Source organism: Kryptolebias marmoratus, linkage group LG4, assembly GCF_001649575.2.
Source record: "Kryptolebias marmoratus isolate JLee-2015 linkage group LG4, ASM164957v2, whole genome shotgun sequence".
Lineage (NCBI taxonomy): Eukaryota > Metazoa > Chordata > Actinopteri > Cyprinodontiformes > Rivulidae > Kryptolebias > Kryptolebias marmoratus.
In genome coordinates, this window is record NC_051433.1 from 6,415,559 (window position 1) to 6,427,458 (window position 11,900).

The window sequence follows — 11,900 nt, forward strand, 5'->3', positions numbered from 1 at the left end:
ACCAGTTTTCATATTTTGATACATTGATTAAAACTGACTATTTTTGTAAAACAAAATTTGCAAGAAAATTACTTTGAATTTAACTCGTTGAAGTTATAAAATGATCATAAAATGGTTGTTGTCCCAAAGAGGCTGATGGTAAACAGAACATTACTCAAACACAGACATGATCTGTATCAAATAAATCATTTGAAGAGTTTATTCTTTTACATTACAGTTCTTAAGAAAGAAAACAACTGTCATGTTATCAAATTTATGTTGTTTTCCTGCTAACAGGTCCAGTTCACAGTGATGTCTCTTTCAAATATGAATGTTAATAATAACTTGGTGTTAAGTCTTTTTTTTTTTTTCTGATTGCCAAGTATGATGTTAGCTTCCACTGCAAAATTTACCATTCATCAATGGTTTTATCGTAAGTTTACAGTTTAAAGCATAGGGGATTTTATATATTTTCCCTCAGAATGTTGTACTTTACAAAGGCAAGTGAAAACATAATGTAGATTTACTAGTTGGACTGATAAAAATAAATCATTGTTATAAAGTCATGATTAGACAGAGCATTTCCACTTCTGTAGAAATGCATTGCACAGTTTTAAAATGGGATTGGTGTTAAACTGGCTGAAAATGCTCTTACTGAAAAAAAACATGAATTGAGCATGTTTTTCCGCTTGTAATTTCATTGAAAACCATGTGAAAATGTTAAAAATGTTTCAAAACACATGCTTCATGTGTTAAAATATCATGTTTCACAGATAAAATCATGTGATTTTCACATGTAAAAGTCATGTTGTTTTTTTTCTCTAAGCAGTACATTTTGCTCAAAGTGTTTCTTTTTGAAATTCTTATACTTTTTTATTTGAGGAATCACATAAATAACCAGCATGGAATCAAAATGGCAACTACAATTTTGCACTACAATAAGTGTGCGGAAATCACTCAGCATAATGAAGAGTTATAAGGTCTTGTGAAAGCTGCGAATTAATAATTAAGTTACTTTTCTAAATGGAACCAAACTTTACCAAAAGCAAGCAATTTGAGCCCAAGTCTTTATCACAAGAAGCAGGGATCTGCTGAGGTAGTTCAGCTTGTCGAGGCCATATTTTAAAAGCTGTGGTGGAGAGGTGAAAGGCGCTGGAGCATTTGAGCAAATTAACTGAAGAGCATTATCCTGATTTATTCTAACAGTAAAGCTATTATAAAACTTCTGCTAAAGGTCTAGCAATAGTTTTGCTTTGTCATCAGTCTGACTTCTGCTCATTTCACACTCGTATATTTAATAAATTAAAAATATCGAATTAGGGTAGAAAAAAAAAAACAACCAAAGATTTTTTTTTATAAACATAACACCAAATGCAGAGTGCTGTAAACAAAACTGTTCCGAGATTTTTTATTACATTTCTTCAATTTAAAAACCTTAAAAGCCTTCTCAATATCCCTCTTTGTCTTGTTTTGTTAGTCATGGACTCATTAATACCTACAGTGTATTACCATCTGTCACCTTCATCCATCTGAGGGATTTGAAACTGCTGAGTCTGGTTTAATCTTCAGTCCTTGAGGTAGTGACCGAGGTCTCACGTAGGCTTTTACTGACTGAAAGAGCAGAAACACAATATAGGTGTGGAAACAAAAAGGCAAAAGTCTCAATTTTGGGTCCATATTTTTGTCTCGATCTGTTCTAAAATACTAATCTTCTTCAAGGTAAGATTATAATCCTCAAAGTCAAAACTTTTAGGAATGTTGTCTTTACTTTTATTTAATTATTTATTTTTTTAAAGATGCAAAGTTTTGTTTTTGTCTATGCTCTCGAACCTCACAGTTAAACTTAACATTAGCAGCGCAGAGCTGCTAGAAAATGACTACCACTGATGGAGCCGAGAGCAGCGAAGACCCAGAGGCTCCAGAGGAAGACCTGAACGACGAACTCCAAGTCTTACTGCACCTCAGCAAACATGGAGACAGACGGCGCACTCAGCCATGGGAGCAGTGGACCTTCAGAGAAAAGGCAAACTATTTAATGGACCGCATCTTCCTCGGGTTTCTGGTTCTCTTTTTGATTGTGCTGCTGTGTGAATGCAGCTATAAAATGTGGTATGTGTCAAACGTGAAGAAGATGGCGCAGTTTGTGTCAGACTCTGTGATCTTTCTGTTTGACTGGCTCCTCACACAGGAGAGACAAGAGGAGCTGCTCGAACTGTAAGATTGTTTTTTTAAGAATGGTGATCTGTTCTGAATTTCAGGTAGTATTGAAAGTAAACTTGGTTACACTACTGTAATAGAAATACTGTAATAGAAACTACATCTACATCTTAACTTGTGAAATAATCTCACTGTTTATTTCTGACTGTCAAATGATGGAAACAGACTGTGTGTGTGTAACTACCTGTCTGATTTGATTGTCACCAAAAGAATATACATCAAATATTGAAGCACGTAGATTTTACTGTGTTTTGGGACTCTGCGTCGTTATTGTGAATTAATTTTTTTGTCATATACTTCTGGCAGCTTGGAACAGGAGTAAAGAATTTAAAAAGCACTGTAATCATGTACAGCATGAGGATTATTTTGATTTTAATCTTCAAGCCCCCTGGCTAATGTACATTAGCCAGTACATTAAGAAAAACATAGACTCAAAGCATGACTAAGAAACACAATTACTGTTTGTCGTTACATTTATCAATGTAGGTAAACTAGAAAACAACAGGAAGAAGAAAAAACAATTTAAAACAGTCTAATGAAGCAAAATAAGTTGTTTTTTTTAAATAATGGAAACTATCCAGTTGCCATCATTTAACAGGTCAAAGACTGAAGTGATGATGCTGTTTCACTGCACTAAAGTATAGCAGGAGTAACTTTACATATTAAATGCCAAAATGCTGCAAGACGGTATATCAAACAAACTAAATAAATAAAAAATAAGTAAGTAAGTAAGTAAATAAGTAAGTATATATATATATATATATATATATATATATATATATATATATATATATATATATGTATATAGTTCCTAAAAACACAGATCAGCAAATCCCCTTGCCCCAAATTTATGACATCAAATTAAAAAGGTGCATATATTAAAACAAGAAAACTAGTCTAAATTAAACAAATGAGAAAATGAGATTGCTTTGCTCAGTTTATGATGACAAATTTGCCTTTTATTTTGGTTTTACTTTGTAACTGAGTGGTAACAAGTAAATAACTTAAACAATGGGTAGAGTAAATGCTGTTTTGTTGTTATTTTTACAAATAAGAAGCTGTATATAACCTTCATTTGTATATATTAACAATAATCACAGGCAGATATATATGCTGAAAGTAAAGAAAATTAATATCATTAATATTGTAGCATTGTGGCTATAACACAGTAGTACAGCAGCTGCAGTTTTTGTTTTACACAGCTAAACTAAACATAGATTTAAATACGTAAGAAAAACAACCATATTTATAACTACGTCTAAAGCGCTGACGTAATTTAACTGCCATTCGCACCAACCAATCAAATCAACGCAGCAAGTCTCCTTTAGCTTCCGGTTCCGCCTACCGCCCTCTTCCGGATTTCCTAGCGTGACCGACGTTTCGTGTCTCTTTAGACTTTAAAGTAAGCCACAAAATACGCATTTTGAGCTGCATTGTGTCGGTTGTCTTGTGTGTTGTTGTGTTTTTATTCCGCTTTACTGAGTTTATTTTCTATTTAATGTGTTTTTTTGACCGGCGCGGAGGCAGAAATGGTCAGTTGGAAACACGGGCCGCCATGATGCTTCTGTTAGCTGTGAAACACAACACTGAGGACACGTTTTAACACTGAGAAATAATGGGTTACTGTCTGCTGAAGCTGTAAAAATTAAATCTGAGCAGCTGGTTTTTAGTGACCTTATCTTTGACCTGTGTGTGGTGTTTATTAAACTTGCTCTGATATGTTGCAAATAAAAGCCAATGATGGCCAAGCTAACCCGAAACACCAGCATGTGTCAAAACTCAATCCTCAGGCTTTGCTTTGATTTCTGCTGGTTTGTTTTAGTCACTAATATCACTAAAACACATTTCAGTCTTTACTTATTTGTGTATTTTATATTAATCCAAAGGTTGACATGAGCAATAAATTTTAAACATTGCCTAAAATAGCCTGCAATTTAGCGTTAGTGATTATTTTATCACAGTTATTTATATTCTATGCATGATAGTTTTCAAATATTAACGATCAATAACTATTTATAGTTTAATCCAGATTATTTGTTTGCATATTTATACACACACAAGTAAGTTTAGAGTTCAGGTTGGCTCATCTTGACAGTAAATTAGGCTTCTTTAAAATGATGGAACTGAATATAATTTTAAAAGTTCACATTTGTTTGTACCTGTGTGTTGCAGTTCTTGATTAACCTAAAAAAATAATAAGTTAAGAATTCTTGAAGATTTCAGTTCATTTCAGGTTTTGCAGTGGTACTTTCTTTTGTTAATGTTTTATTTTGAATGTCTTTACATCCAAACCGTTCATGTGTTCGTTTCAGAATGCGTTACGTGGCCGCTTACCTCCTCGCCACCCTTGGTGGGAACAACAACCCCTCTGCAAAAGACCTGAAGGCCATCCTGGGTAGTGTGGGAATAGAGGCCGATGACGAACGCTTGAATAAAGTACGACGTCTCTTGGTGGCTTGTCATATTTTAAAATAACTTTCTCTGTAGATGTTGGACTTAATAATCTTATTCTCTCAACAGGTCATCAGTGAGCTGAATGGAAAGGACATCAATGAAGTCATGAACTCAGGTAAACGCTTTGTAATAAACACAGCTCTTGAGTTTGACATGTTTCACGTTTAAGTTGACTAAAAAAGGGGTTTCTTTTTATTGCAGGCCTCTCCAAGTTAGCCTCTGTACCAGCAGGTGGCGCTGTAGCAGCACCTGCCGCCGCTGCTGCTGGTGGTGGGGCCGCTGGAGCTGCACCTGCTGCTGGTATGTATGTTTTTCTAAGCATAAATTAACAAAACAGCTAGATTTAAATGGCATTAGTTTTAGTTTGCTGCATTTAAGGCTTTTTGTTGCCCTTTTCACTGAATTTACATAACATCTAGATGTCAAAGGAGCTACATATTCGTCCCAACTCTTCTCCACCTCTAACTTTTGACTTTAATCCTTTTTTCAGCGGAAGAGAAAAAGGAAGAGAAGAAAGAAGAATCCGAAGAGTCAGACGAGGATATGGGATTCGGGCTCTTTGATTAATCTGCCTTCTCTTTGTTCAAAAAGCAATAAAAATGTAAAAGGTTTACACAAATAACTGTCTTTTAGACCCTCATTTGTTTTAAAAATATGATTTATTCTCATCAACACTAAGAATAGTCAAGATGAGGCAAGCAGACACCATTAGGCAATCAAGATCCAGCATGTGTTCAGTCTCATAATCCATGAAACCACAAACACTGTAACCTCATATTGAATCAGGCAATGAGCCACACGCAAAGTCAGTCCTCAGATATGTGTTTTCTTTAATAAGTTCAAAGACTAGTCTGTGTATTAACTGTATTAACTATGTGAAGGGCAGCTGACTGGAAAAATACTTTTATTCATTGTTCAAATACTTCGTGATGTTGGTATTTTCAGTTGGGTCACTGGAAAACCCACGAACCAGTTCTACAACCTGAAAAGAGAAGAGGTGAAGGTGGTTGGATATTGTCATCGAAATAAAACTTCCTGTAATTTTCAGTTCCCACAGTGTAAACCTCTCCCGGTCAAATTGGATTTTCAGACTTTCGGCAACATAAAAGCTGCAGTTTGAAAGTGGAGTGCTGGTGCCGTGCAGAGGGAGCAGCCAGTTTTATTCTTGGCTGTTTGACTGGCGGGAAGCCAAGATTCCACTTTGTGCTGTGAAATGAGTCAATAATCATTTCATAATTCATCCTTTTTTAAAATCACACAATAAGTTTTATTATAGAATTGCTTAGTCAGAACAATTTGTCAGCTTTGTGGTGTAATTACTGATTTTCCTATTAACCGTCTTGTTCGCTGTTTGTTACCTGACAGACACCTGAACTGCTCAAACTGAATCTGAACTGGAACTGTACGGCTCCATGTTCATCAGGCAGTTGTTTCTGAGGTATACAGTGTAAATGCATGCGCTGCAGAACATGAAGAGATGGGAAAACAAAATGTCTGATAAGATGTATACAGACAGTCTGCAGCTGAGATCACCGCACGCATTAGTCATCTACCTGACAGATGTGTCTTCGGTCTCATGATTATGTGACACTCTTAGCTGAAGATTTATGATTATAATCGAATGTTTTTTTGTGTGCACATGATCTGTGACAAAACATCCAGCTGATAAGATCACACTCTTCATGCAACTACCACAAGATGTTTCATGTTTTTTCAAAGCACATTCCTGTGCACAAGAGCGATCTCTGAGGGCTGTTTTAAACAGTTTTTAAAAATGTTTAAACCCGGAAAATGAAACCATTTTTACTTATGACTTACTTGGTCATATTGTTGCTCAACCAATACATTTTAAAGAAGGCACATCAAAGTGCCTTGGCTCTTTCCAAAACAAGTCGAAACAACTATGTATGCCCCAGTTATTTGAATAGCGTGACTCAGGCCTGTGTGGTTTCACCTTACATCAATAAAGAGAAGGACGGGTATATCTCGTGGAACATAGTGGATAATATTGTCACGAACCATGTACAGTTTTGCTTTTGCTTTTGTGCTCATAAATGAATTAAGGAGTAAAACATGATAACGGTACATACATGTTTATTAAAATCACGATAATACGAATGCCAGCATTCATAACAATAAACACTATCAGTCACAGTTTATTCAGTCAAAGTTAATGAAGGTTTAAAAAAAGTGCTCACAGTTGGTTAGCCTACACATAAAAGGCTAGTTACAGTTTTTTTGTATTATTACAAATAGACAATTCAATTTGGCAAACAGGATTTTCTGTAGTGTTGCTTTGTCAATCACCTACTTGTAATTCTTACTGTGCTTCTGCAGGACCACGGCCTTGTGAGCGGGCTCATTAAGATCACATTCTGTAAGGAGAACTTCACCAAACAAAAACACTCTTTGTGTTCTCAGAGTTCAGCTTCCTGAGCACCTTCACCTTATTAGTCACAAACGAATGAAATTCCACTCAGGTTTGAAATTATGTGTGATTGATAAGCTCTGAGCAGATGTTATCCATGCATGAATAAAGTGGAATTTGTGTCTGCAGCGTCTTTTATCACATATGTGGAGCTGAGGGTAAAATTCTGTCTCGGTTTTGTATTTGTGTGGCTCAGTCATCGCTGTCGGACCATGGATGATCTGTACATGCCTGCAAGTGACAAAAAATATATATATTTAAACATACTTTTCTCACACCAAAGAGGAGCTACAGATTCATTTTACATTTGCACCCACCTTGGTTAAAACATGGTTTAAACATACAGAAAAGCAAATGTTTGCCCTGATAGTTTAGTTCTTTTTTTTATCAGTTTCCTCACCTGTTTGTATTTGAATCGATCCTGCAGATAGCGGTTCCCGAGACAAGTGATGTGGCCAACATTCTGCTTGGAAAGCCCTGCAATCCGGGCAGTGAAGTCCAGCGTGAAGGCCAGTTTGACCAGCTCGGGCGCCGTGGGAGGCACGGTGGGAGGACTGTGGATTGTTGTTGCCTCGTTATCCAGATAAGCGTCCGCCATCTTCTGGAAGGAGGAGTAAGTCAGTCGCTGGAAGAAGTTGCTCAAGGTGGGGTTATCTTTTAGCTGGAGGAGATAAGGAGAGCAGGATTGTCAGGAGTGTTTTGATGTAATAAAACTATTACAGCGAGACCAGTGGTCTTTTTTTATTTCTTTTTTAGTGACACCATCAGTGAGCTTAAGAAATATTACTTTGAAAGTAGGGACGCTTTAACAGAGCAGCAGCTGATGATCGTTTCCATTACATTACTGATTAATCTGGCATCTATTTTCTCACTGGACTGACTGTTTCATCTTTTAAAGAAACTGAATTAGTAAGGTTAAAACCTGCAAAGCAAAAGATAAAATTAGCAAGCAATAGATAAAAGCTAAAATGCGTGAACGCTGAGTCGGCATTGACATTGATATGTGATTTGAACTTTGCCACATCTGAGTGATTAACATGAAAGTATAATAAAGTTATAAAATGCTGCAGAAACATGCTTCAGCGGACACTTTTCCACTGGGATGAGGGAAAACCAACCTTGTCATCTATGGCATCACCCTGCTCTTTCGTCAAAGCGATGAGCCTGTTGAGAACCTCGGCTGAAACCAAACAGAAACAAAGAGTAGGGATCAATAACGTGATGAAGAAGTTTTCATATTTATGACAAGCTTTTACTTGTATAATAATCCAGTTTTAACGTAACTTTCATTTTCAGTTTTGTCAGTAGCCAGCTATTTTAAACCCTGCTAAACTAACATAAAGAGAAGTTGTTTCTTACCATCTGAAAGAGTCGTAGCTTCCTCTTTTTCTTTGACTTCATGCACGATTTTCTCCAGTTCTTCTGATACTTTTTCATAATATGCATACGTTGGCTCTACACTGATGACAGCTGTTAAGCAGAAGTTCAGGTGTTAGTGAACACGTATAACCACAGCTTGCACACAAAGCAACATGACATCAGGAACTGTATTTTTACTGAAGCTGGACCCTTCCAATAAAAACTACATGAGTATACTGAGTTTTGCACATGATCTGGTCAACATGTTGAACAAGTTCCAAAATCACACAGGAAACTTGTGCAACATGTTTCACGTTTAAATTTAACATGTTTTCACAGATGCAAATGTGATTTTCCACTTGTTGAGTTCATGTTGTTTTTCTGTAAAGGGTTGAATTGAACAAACATCACAGAGAGGGTTAATAACCAGACTTGCCTCCCACTTCGGTGATATCAGCAGGATTCAGATCTTTAATAATTTTACTTCCTCTTTTAGAGAGCCTTTTTGACATTTTTCTCCGTAGGGAACTTTTCCTCGTGGACCTCTTTTGCAAAGTAACCGGAGTTGTCGGCAGGATGTGAGTCGCAGGTTCAGAGACGGCAGAAACCTCTGATGGACCGTTTTGATCTTCATCGCTGTCTTCGTCATTCCTCCGTGTAAAAACGCCAAACAAAGTTTTCCAAAATGAAGGTTTCTTGTTCTTCTTTGACTGTTTTGGCTTCTCTGAATCATCAAAATGCCTGTCAGACAGATCTGCCTGGGGTTCGACCGCAGGAAACACGTTAGCGTCTTCGAGTGTTTCTTCGCCGGCCAAGTAAAGGGAGGGATCGCTGGAGGTTCGCCGGTGCCTTCTGGCCATGGTCACCCATTTTTCTTTCTTCCCTGCCCGCTTTGGCCCCTGGGCGCCATCATTCACGCTGAGGCTACGCTTGACGTACACCTCCAGGAGCCGGATCGTGTCTTTATGAGGCACAAAGATGAGCTCGCCATTAGAAGGCTTTTGTTTTTCTCTCTGTGCGTCCATGGTGGGGTCTGAGAAGAAGAGAACACACATACAAAACGTAACCATCTTTGTCTCAAATCTGAGTCATTTCAAGTAATAAATCAGTTATTATTACTTATTATTTTTGGAAAATGTTGTGGAGCTTTGAATCATTTGATTGTAATGATATTATTAGTAGACAATCATCTAATTTATGCTTGACTTCAGTAAACCAATAAAAACAGACTTCTTAAGTCACTTTAGCACTTGACTTAAATCGTTCAAACCACTCAACTGGAACAAAACAAAACAGAGTCCCTAATAATCGATCTGTAAACTCAGAGTAAAGGTTTTGAAGTAAAGCTACAAGCCCAGGGAACAAATCCTCGTAGTCGGACCAAAAATCTAGGAGTCGTCTTCAGTTCTGACCTCAACTTTGAGACATATCAAACTGACTGTTAAAACTGGATTTTATTCCTTGAAAAATGTCTCCAGTGTATAACCATTTCTTTCTCTCTTGAGCCAACACAGACACTAGTCCATGCTTTTATTACTTGGAGATTAAAACATATGGTGAAGGATTGATTTATCATGATGGTCCTTGCCTCTGGAATAAACTACCAGAAGATGCAAATCAAACACATGAGAAGACTATCCTGAACTAAAATCTGAAAGAGTTTACTTCTGTAGTTTTCCAGATACAAGCAATTCTGAAATGCGGGTTCACACTTAATGAAAATAAAGCAAATAAACAAAGCTTGAGTCACATGTTGACCTACATTAGCCTGGCCATAGTATGAGGATACAAAAAAAAAATATGTCAGAATCTTTTGTTGCTGTGAATGGGGAAGAACGAGTAGGACAACTGTGAAGAATAAATACGGGAGATCAACCAGGGCGGTGGAGCATCATAAATATAAACTGCAGCATTCAAACCCACACGGCTGTTCCAAGACATCTAGATTAGATATTTTTATCTGCATACTTTACTCCACAAATATGAGCATAAATACATATCACCATATCGATACAGAAGAACGTCTCAATCCCAAACGGCTCCATTGTTGACAGATTTTCAGTCAATTCGTCTGTTTTCATAGGAACACAAACGCATGAGGTAGTTCAAATTTTGATAACAAATTTTTAATTTAAGGTCATATTAACCATTGAAATGAATATATATATATGTTTTACTGCTTTTCATTTGACCAGTCTTCATGACTTTGCAGTGAGTACCTTTAACAATCTGATGGCCTGCTGTCTGAAAAGTGTTGTATATATAAAGTTTTGATTGACTGAATATTATTGATAGCCTACTTCTTGAACAGAACAGCATTTTCAAATATGGTTGATATAAAGTTAAAATGAAAAAATAAAATAACAGTTTACTGTTCTATGTAGTATTTAATTTCTTATTTTTAAATTCTAAAATGTTACTTAATTAAAAGAAGAAGCTGTGTAAGCCACAAAGTAACAACAGACTTTTATCACAAATTTGAACCTAATAAATAGTCAATAAACTAGTCAACTGATTAATTACCACAGCTAGTTGAAAGTAATAACTCAGCTCTAACACACAGTGAATCTACATAAACAGTTTGTATAAGAAAAAAAAAATATCCCGGAAATACTTTTATTCACCTTTGAGAAAGTGAATTAAACACCATACTGAACACCGTGTAGGTAGAATATTCTTGTTATTCTACACAATTGTTAAAATATTTTCTAAAACATGAAACTTCTTTACTTTTATGGTTATTTATTTGTTTTTACAACATGATTATTAAAGCTGCATAAACGCAGATTCTGCTCAGAACCGTGCAGGAAGGAAGAAGAGCTGAAAGGAGGAACCTGAAGATCTTCAGCTGCTAGTTTAAACTCACCTTCAGCTGGTAGAGCCGTTCACCTCCACGGGTTCTGTCTGGGGTTTTAATCCGACAGGTGGACTTGGAAAGGTGTTTAATCTCATCTGGAGGGACTCTCCGAGAGGAGCGACCTGTTTCCTGACGCTCCAGCTCCGCCCATGTTGGGTGACGTCACTGCTTCTCTCTCACCTGCCTCCAGTCACCTGAGTCCACATCGGGGCGGAGACAAGGAGAGTTTTTTTTAATTTTTTTTATTTTTACCTGTGTATTTTTCGCCCCTCACGTCCTCAGACGTCAGATTTATGGTTTCACTTCGGCTGCGCTGCGTAAAAACAGCCCACGTTTTACAGGAAGTGAACAGCTGGGTTTACTTCCTTGAACAGGCCAGCCTACACCTCCTTAACCCGCCCTGTAGAAATACCGCTCAACTATAGATTTCTATAGGGACTCTTTAAATATCCACATTCATTTATGAAGATATGGTTGTCTTTCGCTGAGTTTGGACCTCCTGTGGTGCAGGAATAACAAGCAGTGGCACAAAACCAATTAAAGGAGTCCCCCTGAAACAAAACCAGCACGAATAAAGTCAGATATTCATTCTTGGGTTAAAGGTTA

At 36.9% G+C, this 11,900-nt stretch overlaps 2 protein-coding genes and 1 long non-coding RNA gene across 3 annotated transcripts; 2 read left to right on the forward strand and 1 right to left on the reverse strand.

The window, feature by feature from the left end:
* The first annotated feature begins 1,542 nt into the window (after positions 1-1,542).
* Positions 1,543-2,445, forward strand: LOC108231583. Its single transcript, XR_001808411.3, has 2 exons — positions 1,543-1,698; positions 1,817-2,445. It is a non-coding gene; the product is annotated as an uncharacterized LOC108231583 (long non-coding RNA).
* A 1,040-nt stretch (positions 2,446-3,485) lies between these two features.
* rplp2 (ribosomal protein, large P2) lies at positions 3,486-5,269 on the forward strand. Its single transcript, XM_017408648.3, has 5 exons — positions 3,486-3,598; positions 4,509-4,632; positions 4,717-4,765; positions 4,852-4,950; positions 5,141-5,269. Exons 2-5 carry the CDS (start codon positions 4,510-4,512, stop codon positions 5,215-5,217), a joined length of 348 nt encoding a protein of 115 aa, XP_017264137.1. The 5' UTR covers positions 3,486-3,598; position 4,509; the 3' UTR covers positions 5,218-5,269.
* A 1,458-nt stretch (positions 5,270-6,727) lies between these two features.
* On the reverse strand, positions 6,728-11,571 carry LOC108231574. Its single transcript, XM_017408662.3, has 6 exons — positions 11,304-11,571; positions 8,874-9,470; positions 8,438-8,548; positions 8,197-8,258; positions 7,479-7,739; positions 6,728-7,309 (listed from the first exon to the last, which is right to left on the reverse strand). The coding sequence occupies exons 2-6, from the start codon at positions 9,460-9,462 to the stop codon at positions 7,271-7,273; spliced, it is 1,062 nt and encodes a 353-aa protein (XP_017264151.1). The 5' UTR covers positions 9,463-9,470; positions 11,304-11,571; the 3' UTR covers positions 6,728-7,270.
* Between the last annotated feature and the right edge of the window lie 329 nt (positions 11,572-11,900).